Source organism: Ambystoma mexicanum, chromosome 2p (genome assembly GCF_040938575.1).
Source record: "Ambystoma mexicanum isolate Mex_15411 chromosome 2p, UKY_AmexF1_1, whole genome shotgun sequence".
Lineage (NCBI taxonomy): Eukaryota > Metazoa > Chordata > Amphibia > Caudata > Ambystomatidae > Ambystoma > Ambystoma mexicanum.
Window position 1 is genome coordinate 274,648,929 of NC_090923.1, and position 17,158 is coordinate 274,666,086.

At 43.4% G+C, this 17,158-nt stretch overlaps 1 protein-coding gene across 6 annotated transcripts in view; it reads right to left on the bottom strand.

Annotated features, from left to right (window-relative positions):
- LOC138566370 (inter-alpha-trypsin inhibitor heavy chain H4-like) overlaps positions 1 to 17,158 on the bottom strand; it is a 1,003,937-nt gene that overhangs the window by 805,665 nt on the left and 181,114 nt on the right. For all 6 annotated transcript variants that reach the window (XR_011301923.1, XM_069643539.1, XM_069643537.1 and 3 more), the window contains exon 7: positions 16,090 to 16,206. Coding sequence is in view for 5 of the 6 variants with exons in the window: in XM_069643539.1 (XP_069499640.1) it covers positions 16,090 to 16,206 (117 nt within the window). In the remaining variant the exon portion in view is untranslated. The remainder of the gene's footprint in view (positions 1 to 16,089; positions 16,207 to 17,158) is intronic.

A 17,158-nucleotide genomic window follows, 5' to 3' on the forward strand; every position in this document is an offset into this window, starting at 1 on the left:
CTCCCAATAGAATTTTGGGATTTGAAGGAGGGACTTTTTTGGAGGAGAGTTCTTGGTCTCCCTAAATATGTCCCAATAGCCCTCATCAGGTTCAAACTGGGTTTACAGTCTCTGCATACCATGGTAAGGTGGCAATCTCTCTGCCTATATCTGAAGTGTACAGAGGGAGACAATCTCCCCCCTTTGAAATCCTAAAAAATGAGGCGCAAAAGGGGTGTGAAAGTATTTTGGATAGCTTGAAAGTGACCTGTAGAGAGTGGCTATAGAAATATGATCTTAAAGAAGAGGTACTCGCAACCAACCCTGGCGAGGTTAAGAACCAGATAAAGTGGGTTGACTGGATAGATACCCTAACAAAAATAAGCTTATACCGACTACAGCTGAACCTCGAGCACGAGCAGAAATCGATAAATCAACTCCTTAGGAACCTTTTAAAATTTCCAAGTCTCAGATAGAGGGATCTCTTTATGCGGCTGATATTGTACATTGTACGGACTAGAGTGGTCCTTTGCATGAGAAGGCAACTCGAAGACAATGGGGGTCTTAAGAGGCACCGGTAAATCCTTACCGCCCAATTCCGAGGTCCCTTAGCGGGAACCACACGTCCTTAGCGGGTCCCGTTAAGGGACCTTGGAGCTAATTACGGTACCGCAATTTGTGGTACCGTTATTAGCGACTTCCCCATTCCCATTGAGCCCTGTGGGGGCTCAATGGGAATGGGGAATGGTTTAATGAATGAGGACTTACTGGGTCCTCCAGGGTCGGAATGATCCGGTAAGTCCCCATTCAACCAGACCGGACCCGGACCCGGTATTGGAGGCAGCCATGGTGCTAATAGCACCATGGCTACTTCCAATCTCGGAATGACCCCCAAATCCCCTCCTGCAGATTTTGTAAGAGGCAGGATAAGGTGGAAACAATGAAAAGGAGAGGTAGAGTCAAAGGCTACCCTAGTCATGGGCGTGACAGGAGGTCACCAAACTTTGCAGCAGAGCTAGGTGGCTGCTAGCTCAGAAAGAGATCACCATGAGGTATAGAAATGGCAACAACGTTTTTTATTTTAATTAACACAAAGACATATTTACAATTTTTGCATGTGCCGTAGCACTAAAAATATGCATCATTATGGTCTGCATATTGGTGGGTTAGTAATCAAAGTGACAGTTCATTTCAAGTATTGCTTCAACTGGCAATACGTTAACATTGTCTTTGACCGGTAACAAAGAAATGTTGCAACAGTAGTTTTTAAGCTTTTTTATTGAATGCAGTAGTCCAAGACCACATAACACAAAGAGGAAACCACAGGAGCTTGCATGTGGATTTACAAATAGGGAATAGCCATCACAAGAATTTTTTATTTAAAATGGGCAGATTGACATAGAGCACTGACTTGGGCTACAGCAGATAAAGAAGTTGGGATGTAATATCCCAAATCTTTAAAAACTGGAACAGATGTCAGAAAAGGGCCGAGTGAGGAAAGCCAAAAATCAGATGTCCCGAAAGATAGATCTGAGGGGGACCAACCACCAATACCTCGGTCTTGTCCCCATTCAACTCCCACCAATTGTTGCTCATCCAACTTCCCACAGATTCCAAACACAGCCTTAACAGAGAGGCAGTATCATTATCATAAGAATAACACACAAAGCCACTGCACTGAATGAGTTTAGCAAGAGGCTGACTATACACATTATACAAAATAGGTGAGAGGGCTGATCCCTGAGGCACCCCACAAGTGAGGGTGACCAAGGTAGATCGATAAGAAGAGAAAGAAAATGATTGAGCCTGATCAGCCAGAAAGGATCTAAACAATGAGAGTACAGAGCCCAAGATGCCTGCTGCAGCCAGACAACCAAGCAAAATATAATGATCCATGGTTTCAAACGCAGCTGACAAATCAATTAAGATCAGTGCCCTAACACCACCTTGATCTTAAAGCTTCTATTTATAGCAGCCACAATGTCGGCAGAAACAAAGGAGGGAAAGCTGGACCATGAATGTGCTTGGTCAGTGGCCAGAGGAACAACCTCAGTGCCAGCAGTCCTAAGACCAGAGGATACAATTTGCAAAGAGACTGTGATAGATAGACCAAACCAGAAGAAACCCAATTAGAATACAGCAATCGCACATGGCTAAATAGCTCCTTGGGTTGATTTAAAGCAGATTTGATGCAATTGGTGTAATAGGATCGCTTAGCCTCATAGATGGCTTTGTGATAAATAGCAGTGGCCTGTCACAAAAGTGCCCTAGTGGCTGGGCAATATGCCACCTGCCATTCCATTTAGCTTGTCTCCGGTAGAGCCCTAGTTCACCAAAGTGAGTATTAAACCGAGGCTCAGAGGGGCGAAAACTTGGCGTAGACAATTACAGTTGAGCCAAGAGATCAGCTGTGGCTTTAAAAGCCTGTGAAGCAACAGTCAGGTCTAGATCTTGCAAAGCAGCACAATGATCAATGGTTTGGGCTGAAATCTATATGGCTTCAATAGAGCGCCACCTTTGCTGCAAAGAGCATCTAATAGGGGACACAATAGAAGAAGAACGTATTCCAATAGAGAACGGAATGGTAAAATGATCAGCCCAAGGGACACACAAAAGCAGGAAAAATAGTAACTAACATGTGGCATTTGTAACGCACCTGTATACAAGTGTTTCTAGGCGTGACCCATGATGGCAGTATTACATAACCATCTGTAGAGGAACATACTGCCTCGTCCTCCATGACCTCACCAATCTCCAAGATTCCTGGTGCTCTAGAGGACCCCTCCCCTCCTGAGTCCCTGAATGTCTAATGTCCCTGCTCGGAGGAGTCCTGTGTGCCTGACCTTGGGCTTGTGGGAATACTAGTGATGTATTTCGCTCCTGTTGGGACCCTGCAATCCCCCTTGAACCGCCACAAACCTAATCCTAAACCATAAACACAACAACAACACAAAATCAACATGCACACTTGGCAGTCACATCCGTGACACATTGTAACGCAGCTCCACCCATCAAGTGGATTCTCAGGTATACTCAGTAGACACATCAGTTTCACATCAGGAAGTAGCAATATATTAGCAGGAATGACAAGGTAACAGAATCCTGAAATATCTTTCCGAAACATCGTATGAAAACCATCTCTTACTCATAAATCAAAGTCTAGGATACATGAGGATATATGGGTGAAAAGCTCATCAGTGTAAATTATAGTGTATCATGTTGTAACATCAAAGTTTGTGTTGTACAGCTCCACCTGTTATTATTTTTAAGCAGTCTTCCCCGATGTAATGTCCCATGTGTGCATGTAAATGAGTCCCTGTTGTAATTAAAATAAGACAGAAGAGGGCCATTGTGCCCGATCCTAGCACTTATGTCCTGTCAAAAACAAATACTAACAAAGGCAAAGGTTTTGGCGTTTCTATAGGTATTATGTAATGTAATGTAAGTGGTCTTTTATAGTGCCTGTCTGACTCTACTGGTGGCCTCACTGCACTTGGCCCTGTAAGAAAAAAAGAGTTCATTAGTGTGACAGTGGGAAAGGCAGATACTAAACCTGTAGTGTTGATGGGTGCAGGTCAGAAGTACCCTGCTCCTGAGTGTGAATCTGCTTTCTATGGAATTGGCGGAAAAACTTGGCAGTATGTTATCCATAGGGAAAAGCCCAAGATCTGACAGACTACAGCGCTTTAGGTCTGGTTTGCTTCTGATGTGTGAGAGTTCTACAGGTGTATGGAGGAGAGTTAGTCAAGGGAATGAGTTAGTAGGAGTGACAAAGCAAAACAAATTGCACCCCTACACTCGCTCCACTGGCCTGTTGCATACAGGTTCCATTTCACTAGCTCACACACCCCCTTGTCCCTCTCTCTCTCTCTCTCTCTCTCTCTCTCTCTCTCTCACACACACAAGTATCGATATATTGTGTCCCATGTGCAACAATACACGTATCTGCCACTTGGCAGATGAGGGGGAAGGGGCAATCTGTAACCTCCAGACAATTACCATAAGCTACAGCTGAGGGTTATGGGAAGCAGTAACCTTTGCTTCTGAAAAAGGCTACTTGAAATGTGGGCCGAAGGGGCCCCCATTTTGCTTTGCTTAGCACGCTAGTTTGCAAGATGAGAGATGCCTCAAAGCACACTCTACCATGCTCAGGTGCTGTGTTATGTTGCCTATTGGCAATTCTGCCCATCAGGCGTTGGCCGGGTCAGAGGTAGAATCCCTGCTCATTTCACCCAGAAGTATACCATGATGTATTCCTCAAGCCCCAAACTCACACAGTGCAAAATGAAAATCCCCCCTCCACCAACACGGTTATGGTAGTTTTCCTGAAGTCCCACTTGGAGGTAAAAGTCTACTAAGCTATCCCAGTGGTTTGTAGATCCCTAACTCTTAGTATCAGTCTGTACTACTCGGATACCTTGGTAGAGTGGCAGAGCTGTAAGGCTTATCTTAAGAGGAAGATGTGAGCTGAAGGTAAGTACAGTGAACCTAGTTAGTAATGTACATCAAAGAAACACATACATATACATTTATATTAAAATATAAATGTATTATATTTACACAAGAGTGACTGTTAAATACTTATCACAATAAACCAACACACATAGGTATACTTTACAATACTTTCAAAGAGCCACTTCTTAGTTGGTAGTTGCTGAACGTGCACAATTGTTACTGGAGTTTGACAGGTCTACCGTACTAAACTAATAACGCACACCCGCAAACTAATATAGTAATTGCATTTAGTCAGCATACACGTATAGGATAGTTATTTCTGGGAAGGAAAACAGTTGGTGAATGTTATCCTAGCATAGATTCAGGTTCGAGAGGTAGTTTCCCTGCACAGCAATTGTTTTAAAGCCCAAAACGCATCCCTTGCTAAAAGGCAGTTCTGAGAGTCTTGAAGTCTTGAAAAGCAGCAGAAGTCAAAAGGTATGGTGGATACGTTCTACTCTATAGGAAAGAAGATAGAAAAAGACTTAACCAACATTGGAGACCCTATTAAAGGACTCGCTAAAGGGACACAAGCAGCAGCATGAGTCAGAGGTAAGAGAGGGTTGCCCTGGACACCTCTACATGCGTACCAAGTCTCTGGAGCAACATTCTGGAATAAGGTAAGCTATACCTTTTTCCCCACAGTACCTTAGATTTGAAGAAAACGTTTGTGGTAGATGCACCACGATGTTGCAACTATGGACCCGACATATGGATTTCTTGGTCTGATGATGAAAGCCAGGACAATGGACGGGATCTCTCAGCAGCAGTCTTGAGGGAAAAGCTCTGGCACAGCTTTTATCAACTTCTTTGGTCACTCTGTGGGTTTGGTGCCAGTTCTGCTGCACCAACAAAGGATGTGATTCGCTTGGTCAATCGTCTTCAGTTCCTGCAGTCCCACAGTCTGATGAGGGGTTCTGGTCAAGTTGGATTGGGTCTCTGGAGTGCCCTTGAGGGCTCAGCATAGACGGCTTCAGTCTTTCCACGATGATGCACTCGTAATGGGCAGCAGGTCTCCTGGTATTGGGCTTCCGCAGCTCTGGAAATTCACAGGACCTCAGGAGATGGCTGAAATCAAAGTTCGTCTTGGGACTGGTTGTTCTCACCAGTAAAAGGGAAGGAGTCGTCTCTTTTGAGTTTCTCTCTCGCATAGGAAAGCAGTGGTCACTTCCCAATGTTGCAAAGGGTCTGCAGGCATGTCTGATTGTCTTCTTCTTTGGTTTATTCAGCCTCCAGTGGTCCACTTTCTTTTTCGCTCCAGGAGCCCCACCTTTTATACAGTTCCACCCCTCCTCTGCAAACCTCCTCAGTAGTTTACAGAAAGGGGTGGTTGGCTGTCCAATCAGGACAGCAAAACTCCCAGTGGGAGCTAGTCCCATTCGGCACTCTGTCAGACAAAGGACAGGGGGGTGGAAAACTCCTCCCCCACTTCCTGCCTGCACAGATACTCTGGAGTCGAGGCAGGGACAACCAAGGGTTCCCGGCAAAGGCAAAACACACACACAGGCCTCCACTCCCAGAATGTTAGAAGAAAAAAGAAGGGAGGACCCAAGTTGGTAGTTGGGTGTCCCTACTGTGCACTACCGGGGCTATGGACATAGCCTGCGGCAGAACAATTGCACAATAGTTGTTAGAACACGTCCACTGCCACCAGCCATAACTATAAGATTGTCTATATGACTAAAAAGTCACAGGAGCAGAGAGAAGGGGGGTACTAGGTACACCCTTGGCACTCCACATAAGGTGGTGTGTGCCAATCTCTCTGATTATAAAGCTTTAGGAGAAATGTTAAGTATCTCTCTATCCTTAAGAGCGGTAGTTAAATAATCTCAAAGGAGGGTCCTAATGGTCCCCAGCAACACTGCCCATAAGGAGATGTGTGCTGCAATAGTAAAATACAGATGCCTTTAGGATTTATGGAGTAAAATAGATCCACTGGACAGGTAAAATACAAAGAATAGAGTTCCAAAAGACAGAGCCTATAAGAAAAAACGAGTGGAAAAAGGCTCCACTCATTCAGGATTAAAGAAAAATGTCCAGAAGTCCAGCGGAAATTTGCTGGGGTTCTCACTAGGAGAGGGGATGAAGCATAAAAAATTAAAATTATACATCTCCCGAATAGCCACCAACAGACATAAGCTCACCAGGTTTTGACGTGGCGCCAGGCCTTCGGTATCAGAGTGATGCAGCAACCCTACAGGGGATTCTTCATGATGAGACATGGATCCAAAAAGATGGAGGGTGGGTGTGAATGCATCCACAATGTTGTGCACATTGGCACAACAAATGTGATGATGAGGTGTGATGGCTGCAGGATGGTGCAACGCAGTGTGTTGGCAGTGACAGCAAGAGTTTATGGGGTTGGGAGATATGATGGCCTTAACAATAAAACTGCCACCTCGAGTTTGTGGTATCTCTGGCATCTTTCTAGCTAAGGGCCTCAGGGGGTTTCCTTACTTGTGCCACAGCTAAAATGATGGGAGCAGGGCAAAAAGAGGAGAGCTTAGTTCTGGCTCATTTAGTGGTGATGTGTGCATGGCTAGGCCTGTGGTAGCCCTATGTTGGTGGTTTATGTGCATAGATTTGTTATGGTATTTAATGTTTTTATAGTGCCTACTGCCATTGTTATGGCTTCAAAACACTGTGTGGTGAAAGGCTCTTTGGAAGACCGTATTCGATGGAAATAAAAAGAGCTTTAGACTGCATGTGACTAGTAATTAGAAATCGGTGACTATTCAAGTACTAGCAAAGGTGACTGCTACGTCAGTGACTATGTGACATTTGGACCAAATTTATCGGGGGACTCGGCTGTATTCTATGGGTTTCAGTGCTAGAGGAGCAATGGGTATTATAATATAGCGATCCCTAGGGCAACTGTCTACAGTTGAGGGCTCTTCTATATTGTACATGCAGAACACATGCACACTGAATAACATGCAATCACAAGCCAAATTACATGCACAATTGCCAGATATGTCAATTATACGTTCAATGCATGTCCTCTTGTCTGTGCGATACAAGTGCTTTATTTTGTATACAAATGTGATGGCTGTAATACATAGTCATCTATGGAGAAAAATACTGTCTCATCCTCCATGACTTCCCCAATCTCCAAGACTCCTGGTGCTCTAGAGGAAAACCATTCACTCCCACCCATCTGAGCCCCTGAATGTCCCTTTCCCTGGCCAAAGGAGTCCTGTGTACCTGACATTGGGCCTATGGGAATTCTAGTGAACTACTATGTTCATATTAGGACCCTGCAATCTCCCTTAGACCACAACAAGTCTAACGCTAAACCACAAGCCCAATGATACAATGAAATCAACATGCACACTTGGCAGTCACATCCGTGACATATTGCAACACACCTCCACCCATCGGGTGGATCCTCGGATATACTCAGTGGACAAATCAGTTTAATATGATTACAACAAGCTTCGAGGATTGGCAAATGACCAGAGGAGACTTACTGGGGACTCCCCCCATTGCCCTAAGTGATGTTCTAAGGATTCTGGGGGGCATGAACATTTGGCTGAGAGATAGTTGTGCGATGACAGTTGATCTACTATATGAGCCCTATACCTGTCGTGGCCCTGGGACAGGGTAAACATGGCTACCCCCATATGTTACTTATGGTGTCCAGATCCCAACCTTTAGCAGCTCTTTCACCTTCTCACTCCCTATAAAAATTCATAGCTGCATGCCACTCTCACGTATGTAGTGCAGTTGTTTTATATACAGCAAATACTGAATTAGGTCTCCCCAAGCAACACAACTGCATTAGTTACCTTTTTCATTTATACAGATCGAAATACAACTTATGCTGAACTCATTCAGCGATACAACAACAGAGGTGACGAAAACTGAACATTTATAACAAACATCCACACCATTTTTGCTCAAGATGCTGTGCATGGGTTTTATGGCCATCATGACTCATGACAGCCATTCAAGATTTAGATAGATTTTGTTCATTCGTCAAATGAGATAGCCACGAAAATACAATGGGCCTGAATAAGTTTAATTTGCGCTATGCTGTTGTAATGTTTGTGGATATTTGTAGCGAGGTCTGTTCAAAATGATCTGTATACACCAACATGTTTCACGTATTCCCTGTGCATTCATTTATTTATATATTTATAATGCGCTAAAAACCTGAAGGGCATATCTAAATACTCTTAGTGTATCCACTCAAAATGATTGTCCAATCCTTCATATCTTCACTGGTACCAACCATGTTTTAGAAAAAATTGCAACTCAATAAATAGCCAATGGTTCTTAGACTGAGTAAAATGTAAACCTCATTGAGGGCATCGCCTCTAGTTTACTTCTTACTTGCAGCCGGGTAGTGCAAGCACACAATTATCAACAGAAACTATAGACCAACAATTACTTGTGTGTTACACTGTAGTGCACTTGTACGTATTATGAACATATTTCATCACCCCGTAAAATACAGCGATATGGAAACATAATAGTGACATTGTTTTGTTGGATTTTTCTCAAAACATTGGGCCAAGTTTCGAGGAGTCAACTGTATTACCATTACCATAATGTATATTCAATGTAGGCTAGAAGGGTTGAATTCCGCTTTTTACTAGTTGTGAATCGGAATTTAAACTCCCACTGATATGCTGATTTCCAGGCGAAAATAACTGGAAAATTTCTATTAGATATAGATTTTCAGATTGATAACCTTTTCCACAAATATTTTAGCTTTTGTATCAAACCAAATCTTTACTTTGTTTGAGTTTCACACGTATAACATTGGTTGCCAATTTACTTGAAGATCTAAGAAACCCTTTAAACTGAGACAGAAAAAGTGTCTATGACTATGTATGTATGTATATCATCGTATATAGCGCCGGCAGCCCGCAGGCATCAGGGCGCTTTGACAAGACGAACACAAAACTATCAAAAGGACCTCCTGTGTCTATCTAAGTAAACTAAAACAGTAGCTGGGATTTTAAAATTACCTGAAGAGGAGGATAATCAGGAGTTTTCTGAACTGTAAGTGATTACCTTCCATTATCAAAGTCATAGGGAGGGTATTCCACAGGTGAGCTACAAGCCCTACAAAAGATCTGCCCATGCCTGACTTAAGTTTGTAGTTGGGTACTATCAGTAGATTCTTGCCTTCCGTGCGTAGCTGTCTCTGCGGGGTATAGAGCACCAGGCTTTTCTTGAGGTAGCTAGGGGCTTTTCCGAAGAGGCATTTGTGAACGAGAGTCAAGGATTTAAACTTTATTCTCTCTTCCATCCTGAGCCAGTGAAGTGATCTTCTGGCCATGGCGGTATGGTCCCTTCTCCTGAGATGCTTTACAAGCCTCACGCCATAATTCTGTATGACCTGGCATCTAGCCAAGTCTTTAACAGAAGCCCCAATAAGAAGGGCATTGCCGTAGTCAAGCCTGGATAACACAATGGCCCTGGCCATAGTGGACATATTGTTTTCATTTAGGAATGGGCTGATAGCCCTCATAAGGCACAGGGAATAAACTGTGTTTTTTTGCAGATAGCTGGCCTGTGCTTCAGAATTGACAGAAGAGTTCAGAAAATGCAAGCATCTTTCAACTCTGGGAAAAGAAGTGACTCTGACCACTCTATTTAAGATGACCTGGTTATCCCGAAATGAAGATTTATCAATACCTCGTGTTCAGCTTGGTGGCAAGAACATGCAACATGACAGTGCACATCATCAGAAAGGTCTCTGAAAAACTCTAAAAAATGTTACAATGTTTTTACTATACAGAGGATGGTTAAAGCTCATTATCTCCATATATGGTCATCCATGCTGTTTTAATACCATCGGGGTGCCATCTGACACATTTTAACTTAAAGCAGCAAACTTCCTGCTGGTTAATGGAGGTATGATATGTATTGCGTTCATGTTTTTAGCAAAACCAAAAGAAGATGGCTGGAAGGTTTTGAATCAATCATAACCACTGGCACATCTCTGAGCAACCCTACAGACCATCGTTTTTCAGCCTGACAAGCCATTACACAAGGTGAAAGGCCATATGCAAAACAGGCTTAGTCTTGTGTGGTCTTGGGCAAAAGGGATGTGACCAAGCTGCTCAGGCTGAACTGCCCCTTTTGGGGCAGGACCGAGCATGAACTGCATATGGATTTTCCTCTTTTGTAATGGCTCGGCAGGTGAAGAACGATAGTCTGGAGAGTTGCCCAGAGCAATGTCAGAGGTTAGGATTAATTCTAAACCTTCCAGTCATCACCTCCTTTTGTTTGCTATAGTCACACTGAGTGGAATGGGTGTGCCCAGAAATGGCTCCTATGCCTGCTGGGCCAGAGACTCAAGCTACTCCTCACTGATGACATCCAATGAGGCCAAAACATGTTTGGAAATATTTGAAGGGAAGGGATTTGACGAAGCAATTTGGGCTGAACTGTCCCTTTTGGGATGGGATAAAGCCTGATTTGCATATGGTCTTTCCCCTTCTGTAATGGCTTGGCATGCAATGGCCCCAGAATTCATTGCATGGAAATTCACATGATAGCGGCTATCAAGAGAACTCCGATCCAGCAACAATGCCTTACTAAATGTCTCGAGCCCCAACTGGAATTGCCACAGACAATCATCCTTCTCCTACCACTCACCCAAACTCTGGTGCACAGAAGTTGACCACTTCACATTCAGGCAACAGATACAAGCATGGCTTGTCAACTAACACAGCATGATACTAGCACATAAACATGAACCAAAGGACACACGCACACATAGGGCCTAATTACAAGTTTGCTGGTCCGTCACCCATTCGCAGACACTGACGGTAGCACAGCAACATTCTCAATGGTGCTGGCGCTACCGTCCTCCGGGGAGTAATACATTCCGGCACCTGGCAATGGGGAAATACAGGGTCTGCCAGGGCTGTAATGGTCCTGTATTTCCCCATTGCCAGGCGGCGGAAAAATGTGCAAGTTCGGTGGCAGCCTGCCAGTTTTACCAGCAAGGCTACCGCCAAACTTGTAATGAGGCCCATAGAATCTTGACCTGATGCAGCCTGCGCCCAAAGTTATATGAAATTACCACAAACCCAAATGCAGCTCATCAACAAAACTATTGAGGAATGGACCCATTTGGATCGTTCCCCATGAAACCCCACTGCATCCATTGATCCCCACTACATCAAACCCTAGTGTGTCTAATTTCCTCTTCTCCCTAAAAGACTTATGTCTCCTACCACCTTACACAACACACTCCTCACAGTGGCCTCATGCCAATTAGTTACTAAATCAACTCTAATGGGGCATGACACAGCTCATATCTATAGGTCTAACACACATTCTCAAATTAGTGGCTACGCTAGATGGGCAGTACTCCAATTCATCAGATCGTGGCCTCTCCCATACGGATAAACATATAACCAAGTGCAAACACCACACCCATAGAACCATAGGTATGTCCAAGATTCAGATACTTCCGGCTTGCACTCATCAGCACCCCAGATTTTGCATCTGCCACTCCAATTATAGCAGTAAAAACACAAACCCCTCTATTTCCATACAGCACCATGCATAGTCAGGTGATACATGTGGCAGAAGGATGCTATACAAGAAAACGTTACATTACATCCATTCCAGCATTTGTGTTCTGCTTTATAAGTAACAATTGAAAAAGCAAGTAATTATGAGACCCAATGTCAGTAGCTGTGCCTCACTCTGGAGCTACTGAATCCAAGCTTCTTTGTGTTACCCTTAAGCTGATATTTAAGAATGATGTCTGCAGGATGTTAGGGAGAATTCTCTGTAAAGGCTAATTTCCCAAACCTAGTGAGTCCCCCAGCAGCGTTGCTGGATTTTTGGGGTTTAATTTTTTTCTCCTGCTAAGAGTGAGACTCTTTTTCTCCCACTCTTAGGCATGATTTGAGAATGTCCTTTGACTTTGTAATGTGTTTTATGGGCTGTGGCGTCTTTTATTCCATAGGGCTTCATGTGTTTTTGGTAAGTGTGTTACACAGCACCCTCAGTGCATTAACACAGGGGTGTCATAGAGACCCCCAAACATAGACTCCATACCCTGGGACTGACTACCGTCTCCCAGGGCATGTAAAGTCACCATTGACTTTACTAGTCTTAAATTGTGAACAGAACCAGTACAAACCATCATATTGTGGAAGTACTTGTAGGGGTAATTCGATTGCCCCTGGGTCTGTTTTCCAAGGGGGCACTGTCCAGTCCCCCCTTGTCGAGTTTCTGGCTGGTGGCTGTGGTTACCACACAAAATATTTGCCCGGAATATTTCCTATGGGATTTTCCCATTCATTTTAAACGCACCACTTTTTTGGTGCAATGTTAAAGATACCGCTGGGTTATTTATTTAATATTTATTCCCCGGTTGGGTCTTTTTGCCAGGACTCAGTTTTAAAATGGCGTTTGTGTTCCCCTCTGTAACCCCAACCCAAGTCGAGCCCTTTGTTCCACTTTTGGCGGGCATCTGCACAGAAGCCTCCAAAAGTGGTGCCACTCTGTCTGGGTCTACAGGATGTGAGGGAGGGGGGAATAGGCACCCTGGACTGAGTTGCCTTGGCAACTCAAGTCGCACTCTTGTGTGATTGGCCCAGTGGTGAGCCGCCCGGCTCACCACTTAGCATGTTTGGTTGACAGCTAGGCTTTTTCTGCATAAAATCAGGGCTTTGGGGACTGGAACTTCAGAAGTCGCCACAGGACCTAAAGAATCCAAAGAGGGGAGAAGCTGAGCCATCTGCGACGACGACACCACCGGTGGAGCCCTGCTGTACGAAACTCACCACTTTCCCGACGACAGAGAAGATCTTCTTCCAGGAGAGTCTTCTTCCCTTTGAGCTGGTGGGACCAACCAGTTTGCCTTTTTTGCCTTCCTGGATCGTCTCGTGGTCGAATCGCCTGTGCCAAGCACCCCGGCGGCCGGATAGCCACGCTTCACCACTACCGTGAATAAAAGGGTAGTACCTTTTAACCAGGAATCTCCACGGCTGGTTTCTTCCCTGGCAGGGCAACGATCTCCAGCTTTCCTCCACGTCGAGATCTTCTCTTCCCCTGGACGAAGCACTGACTTGCACCCGCTGCCAGGAACAACTGCCCCCGCTGGAGCTTTCTCACCATTTCAGGTACTGTGTCCTGGCTGGTCTCCCTGGCAACAGACCGTCCAAGGTGTCCCGTAAATCCTTCACTCTCTATCCTGGGGTGACCTCGGACCTGTTAACATTACCTTTCTAACTTGATCCAACCTCTTTTTGACTTTCCTGCAAAGACTTTTAGTGCATTTCCACTGTGTGATCTTGGGCATATTCTGCCTTGCTCTCTCCAAGAGTGGGCCTGGCCTATGAACTTTTTGCTCTACAGTAGACCCTGCCTTTCTTGACTTGTGTGTTTTTCCTATTTCTGCCTTTTCTCTCCATTTTTAAATAATTATTGGAGTGCCATCTATGGTTACGCGCTCACCTCTGTTTTGCTAAAATAAGTGGTGTATTAACCTAGACTTGTCAAATAATTAATTAGGGCGGTGTATATATTTCTAGTGACTCTGTTTGAACTTGATTGACATATTAGTGCCAGTGTATTTTTACAAGTGTGTTTTTAAATAAATAATTATATACTTTTATACCAAAGCTCTGGTCAGTGTTTGCTTGTGCTACTGTATTTCTAGCCCTATTGTGTATACTCTATATACTGCCTAACTTTTCTTGAGAGAAGTCGGACTGCTCAGCCACAGCCACCAGGTAAATCTGGGTGGTACAGACTGCTACCAATTGGATTTACTGCTAACACCTGTAGTCTTAAACTTTTTGCAGTGGTCCCTAAGGGAACTGCACAGGTTTCTGCCTAACACAGGACATGGGTGGAAGTGACTTCTGTGCATAAATGGTGCTTTTGGGGCCAGTATTTTTCAATGTGATGGTGGCGTGTACAGAAATGAATCCTGTGAGTTAGTAAAAAACTGAGTATAGGGTTGTCTGTTGCTTTATCATGCGCACAGTGTGTCCCATGAACATATGAACCAGAAGCTATATCTCTTTGCTTGGAACATCTTCCATTATTTCAAAAGATGTCACAAATGTTTTTCTTCAAATACTCTTGCCCACATATCCTTACTATTTAAGGTTAAGAGCCGGGTTAAGGTTAGGCAAAGCTCATCAACAAAACCTATAATAGCAATTGTATATATTTCATGCATGAAAGAAGGTTATCTTTTTAAGCTAGGCAATCTGGTAACCTCATATTGTATTCTTATAATATATCCCTATGAGCAAGAAAAGTCAAAATATCACCAATGAGGGTTACTGGCTAAGTTGCATAACATTTGAGAACATTTTGAGAAGATTAGAATAAACCCAGATATTTATACATGACATATATGTGTGTAGCAAATAAAAGATTGTATACTTACAAGGATAAGTACATAAATCTCACTGGGATTTGTGCTCATTTAGCTTTCAAAACATTAATCCTAATATTAAAGCTCACCTAACCATGAACCATATATGCTCATTCAGGCATCTCAAGGGTTCAGATGTGGGGATAAAATGGCAGCGATATCTTGCACTCCATTCTTGTTTCCACAGTTACTACTACCTTTCATATATGGGTAGAGCATGGCTATGTTTGGGAGAATTTCAGAAGAGAAATAATTAGTGTCAATGGGCCTCATTACGACCCTGGCGGTAAGGGGTTAACGCCAGCGTTAGCTGCGCCGACCCCTTACCGCCAATTACGAGGTCCCTTAGCGCCATGGCGCTTTTAACACCTGCTTTTAGCAGGTGTTAAAATCCATGGCGCTAAGGGACCATGGAGTTAATTACGCCACCGTAATTTACGGTGGCGTAATTAACGCCTTCCCCACTCCCATTATGCCCTATGGGGCAAAAATGGGAATGGGGAAGGGTAAATGGGGATTGGGGACTTACCGCCCCGCCGACCTCGGAATGGGGCGGTAAGTCCGCCAACCAACATGGCGTAAACGTAGTTTACGCCATGGTGGTAAAGTCACGGCCCAGGCGGTAACTTACCGCCTGGGTCGTAATGAGGCCCAATGTAAGGATGTTAATGGGCTCTGGGTATGCCCAGTCCTTAATGTACAGACAACCTTACAAAATTAAATGTATTACGAATGTAAACTGTATTTTGTGAAAATATTGACTACATGAATTAAATGCATTACACATGTCAATACATCACATTCACAGAAACACAGCCACTACATACCTATAAGTAAACCCTAATTCTTTGCATAGCAAATGCCTTTTTTTCCATTTCACTGCACTGAGAAAATTCCCCTATTTCTTCGTGGCATACGTATTAATTGGAAGGACTGTTAAAAGACATAGTACATTCCCACTTCAGCAGCCCATTTCTTTAAGTCAAGTTAATGTGGCAAAAGTCAGATAATTGTCTTTGACACCTTAATAAAACAAAAACAATATGTACAGGCTAAAATTGCTTTCTCTGGCAGAGGGACAGCTAATCCAATAAATAAAAACTGCCACTTAGCCAGCAACAAATTCAATGCATGTAATGTGGGGTGAATAGAATAGGCTAGGCACAGGTGTTGCTAAAATGCCACCTCTGACCCAAAATGAATAGCAATCAATCAAGTAAAATGATATCATAAAAGTACATTACCTGGACAATCTTTCTTCCTCTCATGGAACCACTAGTATCTATGACAAAGACAACATTTTTTGAAAGTGCTGGCATCTGGGCTGGTGCAAAGTAGTGCACAAAATATCCGTTTATAATCTGCAAAACAAAATAAATTTCCATAAAATTAAGTATGGGAACAAATCGCAAGCAAGTGCTGATTATGAAGTTTTGAATAGTTGGACAAATGTACAGATACAGATACATAATACATTTTTGATGGGACGGCTTTATTCATCTAATCAGGCAGATGTATTTATCTAAAAAAAAATGCATTTCTTGTTATTTGTAAAAACGACCCTCACACAATGTTTTTCTCTTTGGGGCAGTTACAGGAAGACAGCTGACTATGTATCTACATGTAGAGATATATTTTGTGATAAACACACATTGCTGACTGGTTGTAGGTAGCTTTAACATTTTGGAAGTGAAGACAAAAGTAAGATACTGGGACTCTATTCAACTACATTATTGCTAATGTTGGGAACTGTATACTGTTTGACTATCCTAGTTTTAATGCTTGAGGGAATACACCTACATAACTGCTAAACAAGAGAGCAAGAGCATTCTTAATGTATATTGATAAGTACAAAAAATTATATATTCCAAGTGTAAATACTTGTTAGTTTGGAAATACAAATATGTAGGGAAAGCCAGCACTGTAAACATCATAGATGTATTGGTTATTAGATGCCAGAGGTAGACACACAATAATAGTGTTGTCCAATAGTCCAATAGTAAACCTCTCAGGTGCTCAAATGTAGGCACAGAGATACAACCCTCTCCACAGCCTTGCATCAGGTACAGCATCACTGTTGCGAAACCTGCCTCAGTACCATGAGGGAATTTAGATTGCCTTTTGCATGGAGGTTAGGCTCTGGCATGTAAGGTATGATCGCAATAGTGACAAAAGAAGTCATAAGAGGGCTGGAGAAGGTATATGAGAAGGAAATTAAATACACCTAGGACTATACAAGTGGAAGTAGAATAAGAATGATACAAGCAGAGTGGAGGGGAAGGAGAGGTCACTGAAAAGGTTAAGAGGCAATAA